The sequence below is a fragment of the Gymnogyps californianus genome, chromosome 24 (assembly GCF_018139145.2).
Source record: "Gymnogyps californianus isolate 813 chromosome 24, ASM1813914v2, whole genome shotgun sequence".
In the NCBI taxonomy this organism is placed as follows: Eukaryota; Metazoa; Chordata; class Aves; order Accipitriformes; family Cathartidae; genus Gymnogyps; species Gymnogyps californianus.
Window position 1 is genome coordinate 19,025 of NC_059494.1, and position 17,954 is coordinate 36,978.

At 40.0% G+C, this 17,954-nt stretch overlaps 1 protein-coding gene across 7 annotated transcripts; it reads right to left on the reverse strand.

The window, feature by feature from the left end:
• Positions 1-677: 677 nt before the first annotated feature.
• On the reverse strand, positions 678-17,810 carry LOC127025417 (scaffold attachment factor B1-like). 7 transcript variants are annotated; one of them, XM_050910384.1, is made up of 21 exons: positions 17,501-17,810; positions 16,497-16,584; positions 15,291-15,355; positions 14,996-15,202; positions 13,664-13,726; positions 12,825-12,852; positions 11,362-11,860; positions 10,879-10,928; positions 10,034-10,134; positions 8,665-8,814; positions 8,466-8,566; positions 7,364-7,509; positions 6,486-6,574; positions 5,805-5,937; positions 4,854-5,145; positions 4,178-4,315; positions 3,368-3,407; positions 2,444-2,556; positions 1,577-1,689; positions 1,289-1,355; positions 678-1,082 (listed from the first exon to the last, which is right to left on the reverse strand). In XM_050910384.1, exons 1-21 carry the CDS (start codon positions 17,690-17,692, stop codon positions 956-958), a joined length of 2,802 nt encoding a protein of 933 aa, XP_050766341.1. In that variant the 5' UTR covers positions 17,693-17,810; the 3' UTR covers positions 678-955. The 7 variants fall into 7 exon arrangements, with proteins under 7 accessions (XP_050766341.1, XP_050766340.1, XP_050766339.1 ...); XM_050910383.1 differs by having other exon boundaries at positions 4,854-5,147; positions 5,801-5,937; XM_050910382.1 differs by having other exon boundaries at positions 4,854-5,147; positions 5,801-5,937; positions 14,924-15,202.
• Positions 17,811-17,954: the final 144 nt, after the last annotated feature.

Sequence of the window (17,954 nt, forward strand, 5' to 3'; positions counted from 1 at the left end):
CCTAGATGGCATAGAGGGGGGAAAAAAAAAAAAAGTGTTCTTTGGGCACAAAAATGGCTGTAGGAGAGGTTCTGAGGGAACAAGCTGGATCCAAAGCATGCTAGAGAGCAAAAGTGTCCCAAGGGGAACCCAGATGGCCTCAGGATACATCAGGACAGAGAGCAGAGAGGTCCTGCGGGAGCTAGAGTAGCAAAAGGTGGCTTGGAGACGTGGTGAGGAATTTCAGAGGGGATCTGAGCAGAGTACAGGTGTCGTCAGAGGACCAGGGACTGAACAGAGGCATCTGTTTTTTCAAAAAAAAAAAAAAAAAAAAAACACGACAACAAAAAAACCCAAACAAACTCTGGGGCACGACAAAGGCATAAATGGGAACTAAACTATCATGCAAGGCGTTGTACCAGCAGCTTGGGGATCCAGCATCTCTTTGGCTTAGGACGACGGTGCTTTCTACTCGTACTCATTTATGGTATAACAACTGGTGGAGAAATAAATGAGAAAACACACTGATCCCTCCTCTCTCTCAAATGCAGATAAGGACATACACATCCACACCGTCACAGACTGATGGCATCCCTTAGAATCTCAGTGTTGAAAGCAGATTGTCTCTTTCCTTTACTGCCTTTTAAGCCCCTCGTGAGAGGCATATTGCCAAAGACTCTAGAAACAAGAAATTAGTAGCCGTAAACTGATTTTATTATTTTTGAAAAGTGGAATGTTTCACTAACAGAAACTTTAAGTGATGTTTGACCAAGAATACATTTATTACAAAAAAAAGAAACCAAACCAACAAGTTGACATAATATTTGGCTACAATGCGGCAGCAGTCTTGCTTTTTGTAATCACAAATTCAAGGTGACCCTCGTTAACAAAATTCACCACCATTGTCATCTGGCATTAAAAAAAAAAATATATATGTGTGTGTGTGTGTATATATATATATATATATATAGTGTTTTCAGTAGCGGCGGGTAAAACGGGGTTCAGTCGGTCTGTTTGTCCGCTCCTGTCCCGCAAACACTCCTTGTATTCCGCTACTCTGCATGATCTGGCTCTGGTTTCCAACTTGCGTGAAGCCTCCACGCCTAAAAACAAGACCAGACAAATTGAAAATTGCCCGGAAAAGTTCATACTACTGCAACTCTGAGAAAAGATGTTTGCTTAGGTTTTTTTCTACTTGCCAATCCATAGTTAAGCAGAAGCTGAAAGTATTATTAAAAGAATTTCTTCTTTTATACAGATCAGTCAACTATTATAAAAACATTATCAGCACTCTGACAAAGCTTCTTACCCCGACATCCCTCCTCGATTCATCACATGGCCTGGTCCTGACTGACCAGGCATGCTTCTATCACCACCTAATTTAGGAAAAAAAAAAAAAAAAAAGAAAAAGAAAAAAAAAAAAAAAAGACAGACTTTTATGTTTTCCTAATAAAAAGCCACCTTGTTCCCAGAATTTTATTTGTTTTCTCGGTAATGCTGTTAAAGCTCCATAGGAATTTTAACTACCACTAGAAGATCAGCAGCAGTAATTCATAGAAAAAAAAACCACGATCACACTGGTAAGCAGCAAGTGTACCTTGCCATCTCTCATGATCCCGTCCCATCATTCCTCCATCCACATTTCCCTGCCATGAACGATCTTGATGCCCCTCTAACTTTCGACCATGATCTCCCCAGTCACGTCCATCTCTTAAAAAAATAAAAGAACATCTTCTAGGTGTGTCCCTTATCCATTTAGCAGCATAGGGTAAAGCCAAACACCGTACCCCATACAAAAGTGTATTAAATTGTTAATCAAGTTCTATCTATAGCCACCCAATCATTGCAATGAAAACTGGTCAAAGAGAAACGACGAGAAGCTTGTTGAACAGCATCCTTCGCACAACAAAGCTCATCTTTTTCTGATCTAGAGACGTAATTAGTACCGCAGCGTACCAAAATACTTAAACATGGAACAATTCATTGACCGCCACTCCTCTGTCTGGTATATTTATGTAGAACTGAACATTACGCATCCGGAATACACCTAGCTTGACTAGCTGGTTTAAAGAGAAACCGCTATGATTCCAGGTGAGTCTCAGTTCCCCACCCCCACTGTTGCAGAGATTCTGACTCGATTTCCTTAAAACCTGACCGCTAGCCACAAATGAGACTTTTGTAGGCGTTACTGGAGCATCCGGTACAGGACTGAATCTCATCTGTAGAAAAGAAAGTTATTTACAAGAGAAGCACAGTTATGAGCTGAGCTAACTGAGCAGCACTTTCCTTGATGCACAGGGGAGCTAGATGCGTGAATTCCTTGCTTCTCCAGATGCTCAAAGAAACTATCTGGAAAGAGGATTCATACTTGTCAAACTGCTTCCACTGTCACCCTTGAAAGGTTCACCGAGCGTTAAAATTTTAAGAACCAACAAATCACTTCCCTTATTTCATATGCACTAACCGGGTTTGTGGAGGTATCCCTCTCCCTTCACTCATTCTTCTGTCAGACCCATAGCCACTCCAACTATCCCGGGAGTGACGATCAGGCCCTCCGTGGCGTTCATCTGGGTAATGCTGGAAGGCAAATGGTACAAAGTTATGCTAAGAATCAATACAGGTTTTCTTTTAGTATTGCAAAAGTTCAGCTCCTCAGAGGTTGTCTTTCTATAAGCTGTCAGAAAATAAAACAGTAGCTGTCTCAGTTTTTTACTGGTTCCATTGTTGCTACTGTGCGCAGTTCACTCTAGGCATTTATTTTGTTTCACAGCACAGATTCCGGTCTGCTCGTTGGTGGGAGAAGGCTTTTCGTTCAGTAGGGTGTTTTTAAGGCTTACATTCTGGCTCCAGATTTTTAATTTTTACATAGAATATCTGCCTACTTCCTACCTCTCTTCAGAAATGAAACGTTTTGTATACCACTCACTGGTACTGGTTTTCACACCTGTCCTTTTACACTCATCTGCCTTGTTCCATTATGACACCCGTGATTTTCTACAAACCATTTAGATAAACGTCAGAGAAGGGATCCCTCACTAAGGATAAGACACTACAGTAACTACCTCTTAACACAATACAGACACCTAAGGTGGTTAACCAGAAACCTTTTATTGCCAGGTACCAGCCTGAGAAGATGCCGTACTGTAGCTCCTATCGCTCGGAGGTTTCCCCCGCCCCAATCTGCGGCTACTGCCCTAGCGAGCAGGTAACTTAGTAACTTACGTTCCGCACATAGCGGGCAAAATCAGTTGCTGCTTGAACATCTGCTCAGTTTAAACCCAGCGGTGGTTGCATTTAAGAACTAGGCAGCATGTGCACTGTGTTCTTTCCGCTTTGGGGTCGGTTTGTTTGGCTTTTTGACTGAAGCAGTTATTTGGGTATAACCCACCTGCCCATCTCGATCTGGTATTCCTCTTGAACCATCTCTTCTGGAACAAAAAAAAGAGAAGTTTCAGTTGAATCAATACAGTAATCATAATTCTGATATCTGTATGAAATAGTGCATGAAAATTTATCTTCATTAGGCTGTAAATCTGAACGCCAATGTTTGTTTAGTGGTAAGATATTTAAATGAGTTCTTGTTTCATAGCATAGAAAGAGATCAAAGTAATATCTATTACTGTAATATGGGTAAGCAAGGCATCACTGAGGCATGGTCAGGTACTTGACGGTACCACAGGAGAATACTGAGTGAACCTACCAGGATCAGAAATGAGTTACAAGCAAAAGCAAAGCGGTATGGTTTTTGCCAAAGATCCTTTGAGAGCAAAACAGAAGTCTCAATAGCACTACGCAGAAAGTATTTTGCATTCTGTGGAAATAAAAATCTGCATTAGCTAGGCTGCAAAGATGAAAGTAGGGAAAGTTTTAAAGCAAAAGGAAATGGCTAAATCTTAGGCTCATGAACAGGGATTCGTAAACCAGATTTCCATATATCTCGAGAGGCTGTAGGATCTCCCTTGGCATCACAGCAGACTACATTAGGACTAGGCTTATAATCTTTATGCAGCCTCTTTCCGATACGTCCATAAATGATGGAAACACAGGATTGCAAGCACGTGTAAAATTAGACAGGAGAAATGCACAAGAGTCATTTGTTTTGCTCTTCTCTTTTGGCACCCTTCAAGCCATTAGTAAGCCACAAAAAGACACCTAATTTCCATAAAGGTATAGGAAGAAAAGACACCGCCTTGCTGACCTGTCCAAACAATGATCTTGGTATCGGCCACGATCCCTGTGGTCAAAGTCATGGAAGCGGTCTTGACGACTAAATTCAGAATGATACCTATCATCTATTGCCATTCGCTTTGCCTCTGGCCAGTACGGGTCATCTCGCCTGCACAGAAGGTCACGATTAGCAGTAATCTCAAAACAATCTTCCTCTCCTGCTCTCTTGATATCAAACCTCATTCATTCCAATTATCCAAACAATTATTTTTGATTTATAATTAAAAACCCTTGTGTGTTAAGTGGGCATCGCATTTCAGTTTCAGAGGAAGCTAGGTTTATTGACAGTATACAAAAAGCTTAATCTCAGCATGTGCTGATGTGAGAAGAGAATGAGTATCTGTTCCCGCTAGCAATCCTGCTTTAGAGTCGATACGCACACTTTCTATTTTTGGTCACTCCTTTTGGGGCAATAAGAATTTTAAACCTGCCGTAATAAAATTGTGCTTACAGGTATACGAGTATGACATTTGCTCTCTCTCAAGATTGATACTGAAGTGTTAAAAGCAACATGTAAACAGTCTTTCAGTTGTGAGCTCCCATGACTGCTTTAGCAAGGGTACTCACAACTTACTTAGGCTTTAGAATGCTCTATCTGTAACTGGATGTGGCCAAAGAGTTTGGAATCTCATCGCAGTTATCGTTACCTGCCGTCAGGATCATAAGGCCTTCTCATGGCAGATCGCCGTTCTTGTTCGTAGCGTAGCTGTTCCTGCTGACGTCGCAGCTCTTCCCTCTCTCGCTGGATTCGTTCCTGTTCTCGTCTCCTTTCCTGCTCTATGTGCATTCTTTCTCTCTCCAATCTCTCCCTCTCCAAGCGCTCTCTGTCAAGACGCTGCCTTTGAAATTCAAGTCGTTCTCGCTCTCTCTGGAGCCTCTGTCTTTCATCCCGCTCATGAATAGCTTGAAGACGTTGTTCTCGTTCGCGCCTCTCTCTCTCTCTAATGGAAAAAGAGATATTTTGTTTTCAATTAAGAATCTTAAGTTTAAGCTGCATTGCTTCTTTGTTTTGGGTGGGGTTTCTTGTTTGCTTTTTCTTTTTTTTTTTTTTTTTAAAGTTTCTATGTTCTTCCCATAAATGTGAATGATCTCTTCTCAACCATGTGGCAGCTGCTTGGGGCGGGGGGGGGGCGGGGGGGGGAGTCCATACAGATGAAAGAAGCAAGGGTAAGCATTCTGCATAAGTAGCACGGTATCTACTCTAAGTCAGCTCTGAAAAACTTTCATAGAGCACAACATGTCCTAAGACAGAAGTCTGACAAACAGGAAGTATTTACGAAATTCCGGGGAAAAAAATCAAGCACGGAAATTCAAATCTGATCGAGTGGAACATGAGACCTGAAAGCACCTACAAAAGTTATTACTCAACAAGAGCCTCCCAAAAATCATAGGCTTAGAGAAGATCGATTTCAGTAGTAAAAACCTTCATCATTTGGCATTACGTCTGTTCTATCAATAGATTAGTATCAAATCGATCTGAGATACTGATGTTGGAGGGCCAGCACAACACTACTTTGCAGCCTGTTCAAAACACAGATAAGGGAAGTAAAAACAAATGCCATTCAAAGTTTAGAGCGAAACTGGGAAAACTCACCGACGTCTTTCCGTTTCCCTGATTTCTCGCTCCCTCTGTCTCTGACGTTCACGTTCTCGCTGTTCTTTGATTTTATCAAATGATAAAATATCTTGCTTTTCTTTGCTCTCAGATTTGCGATCCTGGCTTTTTGTACTCTGAGTTAAATCAAAACAATACATTAGCTGAACACAGTGCATTTTTAGCTAAAATTCCTAGGCAAAAGGCCTACCTTATGCCAACCTGAACAAAACAGACTATTGTACCCTCCCAGAGGTAAATAATGTTGGAATTCCATGGAAAAGTAGGTTGGGGAAAAGTACTCCGAATTTGGCCAGAACTTCTAAAGAGTTTAAATATATGTAAGTACTAGGGGCGCATGATCTGACTTGCACCAGTGGCAAACAATACACTGCTTTAAAGGTCACCGGTCACCACACTCCATGCTCGGGGAAACACATCATCTTAACACCATTTTCATATTGCAACTCTACTTCTTCAACTAGGACAGCAGCAACAAAAACTATAAAGAAGGTGAAACATAAGCGTTTACCTTTGCAGCATCATTAACACCCTAATGCTTTCTAAAAAGTGATAAAAGGATAACTGTTCCCAATATGCAAGGTAAAAAACCCTTCAACTATATGCATATAAAGCTATTTGACACTTATTTTTACACAAAGGCTTCTCTGAAAGTTGTACTTACCCTCTCTTTTGATGTAGAAGTTTTCACACTAATTACTGGTTCACCTTTAGATTTATCCATTACCACTGTCCTTTCGGTTCCTCGACTCGCTAGAAAACAAAATACATCTGAGAGTAAATAATACGCAGGACATTCAAAAATTCTTGCGAGATTTAAAACCATCGAGATACTAAGCAGTAAAAAGTTATTTTATTTAAATAACTTATGGAAGAATACATTTATGATTTAAATAGCTTACCAAGATGCGACCAAGTTGGGGATGGGAGCAGTAAAGCTACCACAAAATTACAGTAGTGTTTTCTGGCAGGAATGACAGTCAAAAGAAAGCACATTTAATTTCATTCTTCTGTCTGCAAAATACATCCTTTTGCCACATTTAAAAAAAAAAAAAAAAAAGAAAAAAGAAAAAGGCACACAGAACTGCATACTGTGTCAGGTCTAAACCCAGTGATACTTCCATACAACTCACAGTTCACTATTTGGAGTATTTAAAGCCCAGTAATTATGAAAACTTTGTTGCTAAGTTACTAGCGTTCTAAGTCAGAAAAAAAGGTTTTCAAGGTATTTTCTGGTGTTGTTTTTTGTTCACCAGGAAAACATCAGTATTACTAAGTACTCTTCATGGTCTTTTTACTGAATTATGAATCACATCTGGTAAGAACACTGAGGTTTGCAGAAACTGAAGTCTTCTAATCAGCCACAATTCTGAATGTTTACGATTGTTCTTCCATTTCCTATCTAGCTGATAAAGGAAATTTTTTTGGATGCAAAGTAGAAGCTTCGTCGCAGTCGCTTATATTCTTTGTACCAATTTTTTTAAATTTGTTTTTTTAAAACAAGTATCCTTAAACACATTTCTGAAAGGCAGCTAGAATTACCTGATTTGCTTGCCCTAGATCTATCAGAGGATCCGGCCTTTTGTTCATCTTTCTCTTTTCCTTCTTTTTCGTCTTTTCCATCTTTTTCTGATTTCTTAGCATCATCTTTTCTGTCAGTCTTCTCCTCCTTCTTAATACCAACAAACCTACAGGTAAACTTTCCTTTAATAGAGAACCTAGCAAAAAGTGCCATATAACCACTCTGATCAAGTCAACCGCGTCCAAAAAAAAAAAAAAAAACCAACGCCAAAACAAAACAAAACAGAAAAACCCGCCAAAAAATACTCTCAAAAAAACCCACTCCCAATACCTTCCATGCTGCTGTGCTGAAGCCAACGCATACTTGTACGCACGATTAAGAGTAGCAACCAATACTAAGCTAAAACTGACCAAAAGTGAGAAACAACAGATGATACTTCTGAATATTTGGAGACTTCGAGTGCTAGAAGTCAAGTCTTCTGTTCCACCTATAAGTAAAGTTCATGCTTAGCATAGGGGGAAGAGGGCCAACCCAGGTAGAGGTTGAGCTCCACCAGAAGAGCTTTTGTAAACAAATACCTTAAACACCTGATGCAAGCAGGCCAGCCTGCCAAAGCATCTCCTTTGCCAAATCTTTTAAAATTTTGAGAGAACAAAAAGTAGTAAAGCAAAATGCCTCTTTCAAAAGCAACAGACCACGTGAAAAACAAATACTGAAGTATCACTCACTAACCATGCAAACAGTCTATCAAAAAGACAGACTAAATCCTGGAAATATTTGTCAGTTAAAAGAGCAGACAAAGCCAGAGTTAGATCAGAGGACAAACCATTCTGATAAAAATCATGGTTTATCTAGAAACGAGTTGATTGGGTATCTCCTGATAAAACTGACAAGTTTTGATACTAAACCCTGAAGAGATCCGTATTTCTGAACGGAGGGCCAATTAAGATGCACTTACTGCTGTAGAACACCAATTTCATTTTTTCAAGTATTACTCCTATTTCAGATGCAGTATGAAGCAGCAAATTGAAATTTATTACAGTTACTGTTCACTTTGGTCATGTGGCTGCAATTTCAAATGAGTGGCCTTTAAACCCAGAAAAATGCCAAAAAACACTTTACTTCTCAGATTTGGACTCTGCAGAATGATGCCTGTCTTTTTCCTTCCTTGTTTCACCTTCCTTTTTGTCTGAAGGCTTCTTCCCAGCTGGTTCATTTTTTGCCTAGAATTTTAGCCAGAAATATTTTTATAATAAGAGACAGACATTAAACTTGCACACTTTTATTTTCATTACACTGTCATGGAATAGCTACCACTTACCTTTTCCACAGAAATCATTTTTCCATGCAACTCTGTTCTGTGGAGATGACTAATACACTTAGTGGCTTCTTCAGATGTCGACATTGTAACAAAGCCGTAACAGCGAGCACCAGGACTGCGAGCATTTGTCACTACTTTTGCACCAACCACCTTTGGGAAAAAAAATTATTGTGTGTTTGCAGATCTGTCGCCAAATAAATTCTAACTTAATCACCATTTGAGCAGCTCTGTCTACCAGTACCACACAGTATAGCACCTATCCACTTTTAACGGGGAGGAATACGCTCAGCACACAACATTCCATCAGCTTTCTCAGAAGACAACGTTGCTAGGCTCGTTTGACAGGCAGCAAAGGAAAGGTTATCATTTTAACTTGACCTCGATACTGTTGGGCCAACCATGTTCTAGAAGTGCCTCACTAAAGACTACAGAATATGATGTGAACAGTGTTTACACCCAAGTATCCAGCAACACAAACACAGCTGAAAATGTTCAAATTTAAGATTATTCCACGTTCTGAAAAAAGGCTATTCCATGTTCTGAAAAAAAGTATAAAAAATCCCACAAAATTCTATGAAACAGATAAATCTGATTGTGGAACAGATTGTTGATACAGCTCTGCTGAAAAATACACCACCATAATAACCAGCTCAGAAAATTCATCTTCAAGTTGCTGAGCAGGTCAGTAACTTAAGGAAGACATATATATGCAGGGGAGAGTAGGGGCGTAACAATAAAAATAAAATAATAAAAAAAAAACCTACCACCACTTTGTCTTTTCTTACAGGACACCTCTGCTAGTTTCTATCCACAGATGACACTCTCTGACAGCGCAGAGGCACGTGCTTAGCGACACAAAACATTTAATATTACATTCAGAAATGTATTAGGAGGAAGGGGAGATGGTCATGGAAAGAGTTCCCTTCCACAGCTTCTGCTCTCATATCCTAGCTGGCACTGAAGAACAAACGGAAGCCTGCCCTCAAAGACTAGATTTCTCAAAGGAATACTCCTTGAAATGGAACAGTTTAAAACAGCATTAACTATCGCTGGACACCCAAGAGGTATAATTAGACTACAGTGCACTAGATGACAACCTACCAGTCTCTCCTGTTGAGAATTGCCTCATTTTTACTAGTATCTCCACTGAGGTTCTCTGAAACCTGGATTTCTGCCTGCTCCCCCCCTCCCCACATTTCAGACAACGTTCTTTATGAAGTATGCTACTTTCAGATAGAGTTTCAAAAGAACACAAGAAAGTTAAGTGCTTAGCCTACCCAGTTATTCATTAGGAAAAATAACAGCTAAGTTTAAGGTCATCCTTGTAAATTGATAAAATGGTTTGTTAATTTACATATTCGCTACGTACCTTTCCATACTTGCTGAAAAGATTCTTCAAGTCTGTAGCTCTAGTAGAGGATGAAAGGCCACTAACCCACAAATTTCTGCCAGAACCACTACCCGCACGGCCTAAGGTACAAAAAAGCCGAACATAAAAGACCGTGTAGCACCAGAATGCAACAGTGAAAAAGTAATCGCCCTACAAACTCCACTTTTTTTTCTTCATACACTTCTTCACATGCGATTTTACTTCTACCTCTTCCAATCAATCTTAAAATCAATAGACATATTGCAGCCTGCAAAAATGAACTTCTGAACTCCGTGATGTGCATTTGAATAGTCTTAATGAGTTTTCATCTACATATTGTCTTCCTACACTTCAATCACTTCTATGAGAATTACAAAGTATTAAATATTAATTCACAAGAGACTTTTTTTAAAAAAACTTTGTCAGTTAATAAGGTTACAGAAATTACATGAACTGAAATTTACAATTCATGCTTTGAATGTCTATGTTACAACTGCATTGAGGGTTCACTGAATTAACAGTCCTCACCAGAATTGCCACACAGAGTATAAACCTATAGATTTAGGCATCTGTTGAGCTTTTTCAGACAAATCCTGGTCTTTCTAGTACCTATCACCATTCATGAAGCTAGTGGGACTCCAATGTAACTACTACAGTGAAGATATATGCATGCTTAGGGAATTAACAAGACACAAATGCAAGAAAGGCAAGTCAAAAAGTGAGTAGAACTATTACTCCATTCACTCCTTTGAATGTTTACTTACTACAATTGACAAATAATGGTTAGATTTGATCCTGTAACTTTTTTTTTTCCAAGTCATTTGTACTTTTTTTTTAAAACATACCTTTCTCATCTTTTGAGATTATCTTTGTATCTCTGTCCTCCTCAACAGGGCTAGAGACAAAACACCATGTTATTCAATCGATCATATGCAAAAAGAACGTTAATTCTAGACTGTGCACTAAAATTGGATACCTACCAGTAAATTAGTTCTGAAATAAACGCTATCTTTGCAAATTTATAGAAGAGTGACAGGAAATATGGGATTCGTATCCTTAAACAGACAATTCTGTTTTGCAGATGACAGAAATAAGAGTAATTTAAGAAAACAACCTTTGAAGGTTGAGGAAGGAAAGAAATCAAACCCTCTGTGTTTAAAAAAAAAAACAAAAAACAACCTGCACATGGAGAAATAAAACAGACTCTTTAGGAATAGGCTACAATTTCATCAGTCTCGGTGGCCAATTGAAGGAAACAGCTTATTCGCATCACTTAACGACCAATGAAAAAAAGATAGCATCTGGTCTATAACGGAGAAAAAACAAACCTCTTTTTCTGATCACCGCCCTCACTGGTTGAGGACTCTTTAGTAGCAGGGGATTCCTCAGAATTAGCTTTGTCTTCTGTTTTCTTGGCACCTTCTTTGCTATCTTTGGCTTCGGGACCCGCGCCTTTTTCCGCTGTCTCCCCACTAGAGGCTTCCAGGCCTTGGGAGCGTTTGCTACTCTGATCGCTTAGGGTCTCTACTACTAAAGATTCAGAGTCCGGTTTCTCTTCCTCTATTGTCTGTTCACTTGTCTCCCCTTTTGCTACAACTAAACGCTTTGCTTCCTTCCTTGCCATAGCTTGTGCCGATTTGCTGTCCAAATCTAAAGCATCTTCCTCCAACTGAGCGGCAGCAAGAGCGTCCTCTTCCTCTGCTAGCCTCTTGCCTGGCACCACGTTACTTGCTTCCTGTGCATGTGGCCGCTCCGCTTCAGAAGTTTCTTCGTTAAGTAGTTCAGATTTACAAGTTTCCCCCAAAATGTCGAGTATTTTCTCATTTTCTACGGATTTAACAGGAATAGAATGGCACAAGATTTAATCACCAGGGAAATACAGCAATCACAAATGTGGAACTGGCATGGCTGCCACACTAACACCAAGAGAACTTCTAAGCTACACAGAGATTGGAAAACCCTAGTGTACACAGTGTTAAAAGTACTATGCTAACTGCTGTCTGACAAACTACCAAATCAGCCCTACAATGTTAACAGGGAAGAAAAATGCCCCCATAGATTTAACAAAAACCTTCTGGCTGATCCTTGATATTCTTCATGAAATCGTTCAGCTCTGTTTCTTCTCTAGTTAGCTTCCAGAGTCCGAGATGCTTAACTGAACGTATCAAGGCACTGAGAGTTCAATTTCCAAATTTCTGTGAAATTCTTTTAGCAGACAGTCCAACATGAGAACTGGGCATCTTCTGATGGTGCATGAGTGCGTTCGCAGTCCAGAAAGCGAATAGGATCTGTAGAAAATTCCTGTGATGACAGTGTATTCCTTCTTCTGAAGTCCAGTCACTCTTTAATTTCTGTTCTGTACCAAAGCTTTGTATTACCTATGCTCCTGTATTTATATTCATAGAGCTACAGTACAGTGTGATATCACAAGATCTGTTTTCATAACCTTTACATCTTTAAGGCTCATTCCTTAACTCCACTGTAGGTAACAGTTCTATGGAACCATTTCATCACATTAAATACATGTTTTCAAAAAGCAGTTATTCACAGATCTGGTGATATGACTGGGTTTCCAATCTCTATGACCCTGCATGACCTGGATTGTCCACCATAATAATGTACACTACAGTAATGCATTTAAAAAAAAAAAACAACCAGGGACACAAAAAGAATTAAATGAAGAATGAAACTGTTTCAACGCCCAGGACTTTTTTTCTTTTTAAATTTAAACAAAACAAAACAAAACAAACAAACAAACAAAAACAAAAACACAAAAACAAAAAAACAGTACCTGGCTCCAAAGGTAACTCTTCAAGTTCCTGCATTGAAAAAGATAAAAAAAAAGGAGAAATATCGCTATTTCATAAGAAGTCAAGGTGTTATTCTGAATGACATCTCTCACCCTCCCAAGACAGGGGAGAATTTAGGGAAAGAGTTACTATAATTTTGCCTATTTCAGCTTTGAAAACATTGAATTTTAAATAAATTTCTCGCAAGAAGGTTTAACATTACTTTTTAACGTCTTCGAGTTTTACGAAATGTGTAAAAACTTCAATATTTCTCAAATTCAGACACCTGTTGAACACATGGTACACACTCGCGTGGGTAAATAAATCAACAAATGTAAGCAGCATAGAGCAAAGCTTATCTTCGTGTTACCCTTCTCTGGAGTCTACTTTATAAAGTCTGCTTTCTGAAAACAGGATCGATAGAAACACCAGCTTCACCTGGAGCTACAAGTGTCCTTAACCTACCATAAGTGATTTGCAAAGAAGGCCAGTATTAAAGGAATAGATCAGTTTCAGCTTTCTTGTCAACATGGGATACATACACTTTTAATGGAAGTTAAATATAATGTAAGGCACTGAGTTGGTTTATACAACAGATAAAAAGAATCCAATCTACCACCCAAACTCAGTATGACATATACAACATATATATATGACCTGATAGATGGATATATATCTGTCTCTGTCCATATGATTAAATTAGAAAGGCATTAGCTCCTACTCTTTGCAGAATAAGAATGCACCCACTGTGTACTATCTATACGTACACTGTTTCAGCATACAATTTATATGGCATACATTATGCCTTTTTGTTTGTAAAGAAAAATTGGTTACCATTTACCTTTATTATGGTTAAATCAGATGAAGAAGCATCTAAACTGTTTCCAACATCTTCCACCTCTACCTTTAAAAAGTAAACGGAAGACATTTTGTTATCTATAAAAGAACGCTATTGTGAATGAAACCTGAATGAGAAATCAAAGATTTTATTTTCACCGACAACTGACATTAAACAAATATATCTAGCATCCAAAACAACCAATACGGGTAAAGACTGACCAGTGACCCCCACGCCTCTTCCCGATGCCCACCGACGGAATAAGCTTTCTCATTACCTCTCAAATATGTTGGTCGGCTCACAAAAATCTTTTAAGGATGGGGATTCCAACAGCAAACTTTCTCTTACTCTTTCTCTCTGATTTACAGCAACAACATAGAGCCAAAAAGTCTATGGGACTTGATAACTGCTTTCTTTACTGATAAAAGAGGACCACAGGAGCTGACCTGGACTCTGGTAGTTTAGTCACTGAAAAAAAACTACTTTCTGGGTATTTCTATTTGACTTGTGTGGGGCAGGGATATGCTTGGGGATAGGGGGTTAAGGTTCTTTCTGCAACTTTCAGATTTGGGGGGGGAAACACTCAACTTTAGAATCTTGTAGTCCAGCCTGACGACACAATATGCACACACAACGAAGTGCTATACTTCTCTATTAGATGGGGCAGAAATAACTTTCTTCAAATGCTTTGTTGTACATTTCAGGAGATAAACACTTGACTTTGGGGAAAAAAGTTATCTTCTAGCCCAGACGGACAGTGTCATATAAGCAGTGTAGCAGCCAGACAAACATGGAAAGCCAACATAAAAATACTTTCAACAACTGAGTAACTGCGAGACTCTATCTTAACAGAAAAATAACCTAGAATATAGTTCCCAGAATGTTGCTGTTCAGCTGAAGTGAAGTAAATAACGCTACAGCATTTGTATGCCTCACATGTCCTCCTAAATAAAGATATGAAAATGGGAATGTAAACACAAGGTGAAGCAGAGAGCTCAAAGCATGATTAAAATGAACGCTTTCTGGATTACTATTAATTTGTACAGTTGTATGTGTACAAACAACATCTAAGCATTTTAAAATCAAGAATGCTATTTCCACAGATATGTAAAAGAACAAAAAGCAATGACCATGAGAACTGGTAGAGCCCCAAATTGTTTCAAATACTCTTTAGCTACCGTTTTGCTATTTAGTTAAAAAAAAAAAAAAAATTAAAAAAAAGGAAAAAAAAAATCTGATTTCACACACATAAGAGATGCATACCATCACTACTGGTATTTCTCTTGATTCTTCTTTAATTTCTGAAAATTGTGGGGATGCCTCCAAGTTACCTACAGTATATTCTGTAGGCTGATCTGGAAGTTCTTTCACTTCTGCATCAGCATTTTCTTTACTATCAGACAGTGAGTCAAGAATATTATCAGCACTGTAATCCTCTCCGCAATCTACTGCATTGCCATTATCTATTTCAGCTTCATCTAACACACTAATATCCATCATGTCAATATCCTGCAAGTTATCCAAACTTGCTTCAATATCCTCCTGTAAAAAGAAAAAAAGTATATATAATAGTCATTGTAACTTGAAAGCAATGCGATCATTACTTTGCTTCAAACACAGCCTCACATACCTGTCCATCTCCCGAATCCTCTTCCAGGCCATTATCTTCTACTCCCTCTTCATCTGGTCTACGTCCTAACAACATTATGATCGTTAGAATGAAAAGAAGGTAATAATATGTATCTTTCAAGTTTTACTTTTTCATCAGAGTTGATATTCCATTCAGTTTAGTTATCTGCTTTTTCCTTATTTTCCACAACTGAGTGTTCATATACCGTCCCAATTCAGTAACTGACAAACATGCTACTGTCCAAGGTCTGTCACGAGTTCAAGAAGCACCGCTGTGGACTCCCCAGAACCTCTGGCTCAGCTGAGATTGCAGTAATTTATTATCTTAACCTTTCATTTCTTTACAGACATTTACTAGAAGGAAAAAAGAAAAAAAGCAACCAAACGAAAAACCCAATACAAAACAATGAAAAAAATCCACTCTATGTGTAAGCATTACTGCAGTGCTCTGTTCACCAGCTGGACACATAATATCGGAACTGACATTACTGAAAACAGTATGCTAGTTTCAGTGCCAAACGGTAACTCCTGAATGTTCGAATGTTATTTTTCCTCAAAACTACAAGCACATTACAATAAAAAAGGGAAAGGGGTTTTAGAGCTAACAGGAACATCTCATCTATTTCCATCTCAACCCTAAAAGTGCTATAACATACATTAGGTATTTTTCTGAGACTCAAAAATGAACGCGATTACCAAAGATCTCTCTGCTTTTACCCACAGTTGTAACATTGGTTCTCTTTCCAGTTAAGATTTCACATTTTAGATTGCAAGCAAATGTAATACCACTCCAAATTGGGTGTAATGACAAAAATCTGGGTCAAACAAATTAGTTGGCAAAACATTTGAGCTTCATCTCACAAATTTACATTTTGTATAAATCAAAACTAATAATTAAAATCCTTCCAGTAACATTTAATACCAGTAACATATGGCATTAAAGGTCAGAACCAATGAACAGAAGATTCAACTATGCTTAATTTCTTCCAGAGAACCAGTTTTACCCAAATCTGGCTCAGGCAAGCAATGTTAGCTATAGCTTTGGGACTGCAAAACATTCAGCAACAGTGCCAAAATTAAACCAAGCACTTTTCCAAAAGGAAAAGCAGACTTCAGAAAAAAGATTAGCAAGGTTCCATTTAATGAGTAAAAGTTGCTAGAAAACTCAAGGGGGCCGGGGTGGAGATCCTCTCTAACTGCCCTGTACCTTTGCTGCTTCTTTTTGGAGTTTTCTTCATGATATTTTCTGAAACCACTGGAATTTCATCAGGATTCCCCCCTTCCTCCTCAATAGCCTATTAAAGGGAAAAGATAAAGATAGATGTCAAGACAGACATAAAAATTCCATTTGTGCATTTCTGTTAAGAGCTGGACATCAGAGGCAGAAAAACACCAAAACAAGAATCTAGCGCAACTAGGTTAGACAGCAGCAACTTGGATACACAAACCAAAGACCACCAGCTCAAAGCAACAAGCAAACAGGAAACAGTAGCATGTTGGTGTAAACTTTCTGGAAAACAGTCAGCAGCATAACCTATAGACAAAAAAAGTCAATCCTACAGCGTTTGCAACAGCGCACAGATACCCAGGGTGTGGCGACAGAGTAAGAACCTCGGCTCTAGGAGACAGCAAGCATCAGTTCAATGAAGGCAGTCCACATGCTACTAACATACCAAACATTCTGATGAGGACACAGTGTACAGGCTACCAGCTAGAAAGCCAGAAAAAAAATCAGTACACAGCAAAAAGCCTAATAGACAGCGTATAGACTGTAAATCCAGGAGCTCAATGCATGACGCAAAGCCCAGTAATGTGTGAGGCTACAAACACTTGGGCCAAGTGCCACGGCAGACACGCTGTGTTGTGCAGGTCTAGGAAATCGAAGGGGGGCTCGCTGCGTACATGGAAACGCCGGACTCCCACACAATACACCCCACCGCTACTACATGAGACCAGCGGTCTCAGGGGCGAGCCTGAGACGGCCAAGTACGGAGCCACGCTCGTCACGCACGGAACGCTGGCATTGAGCCTGGCGGGCTGCACGGAACCACCCCCAGAGCCCGGCGCACGCCCCCTGCTCCCCACAGCACCATTCCCTCCGCTCTACAGCCGTTTGGCGCCATTTTCCTCAGCAGTGCCTGGCGGGCTAGGGTCGCGCACGCGCCGGCTACGCCTCCCTCTTAGGCAGCCCCGACGCGCCTCCCTGCTCACCTTCCTGAGTCGCTCCATGAGGACGCTCTTGTTTCCACCGGTGTCCAAATTGCGGCGCTTAAGTTCAGCCCGCAAGTCTATCACGCGCAGCTCGCTCAGCCGCCGCCGGTTTTCAGACTCCGAACTGGAGACTCCAGACCCACCCAAGGACGCAGATTCTCCCTGCCCGGCCGCTAACTGACTCTCCGCCATGGGGCCGTTGTTTCGACTCGCACGCACGGAGCAAAGCAGGATAAAACGGCGAAAAGCCGCAGTTGCAGCACAAAATGGTGGCAAAAACGAGACGCAGTGAAGAGAGAGGGGAGGGGAGGGAAGTAAAAGAACCGCAGCCCGCACGCGCGTTGACCACAAGGCCCGGACAGGTTGTGTGCATGCGCAGCGGAAGCTCCCCGCTCTAGAGCCGGCTATTGCAGGTACGCATGCGCACTAGTTCCTTTGACTACCTCAGCGCAGG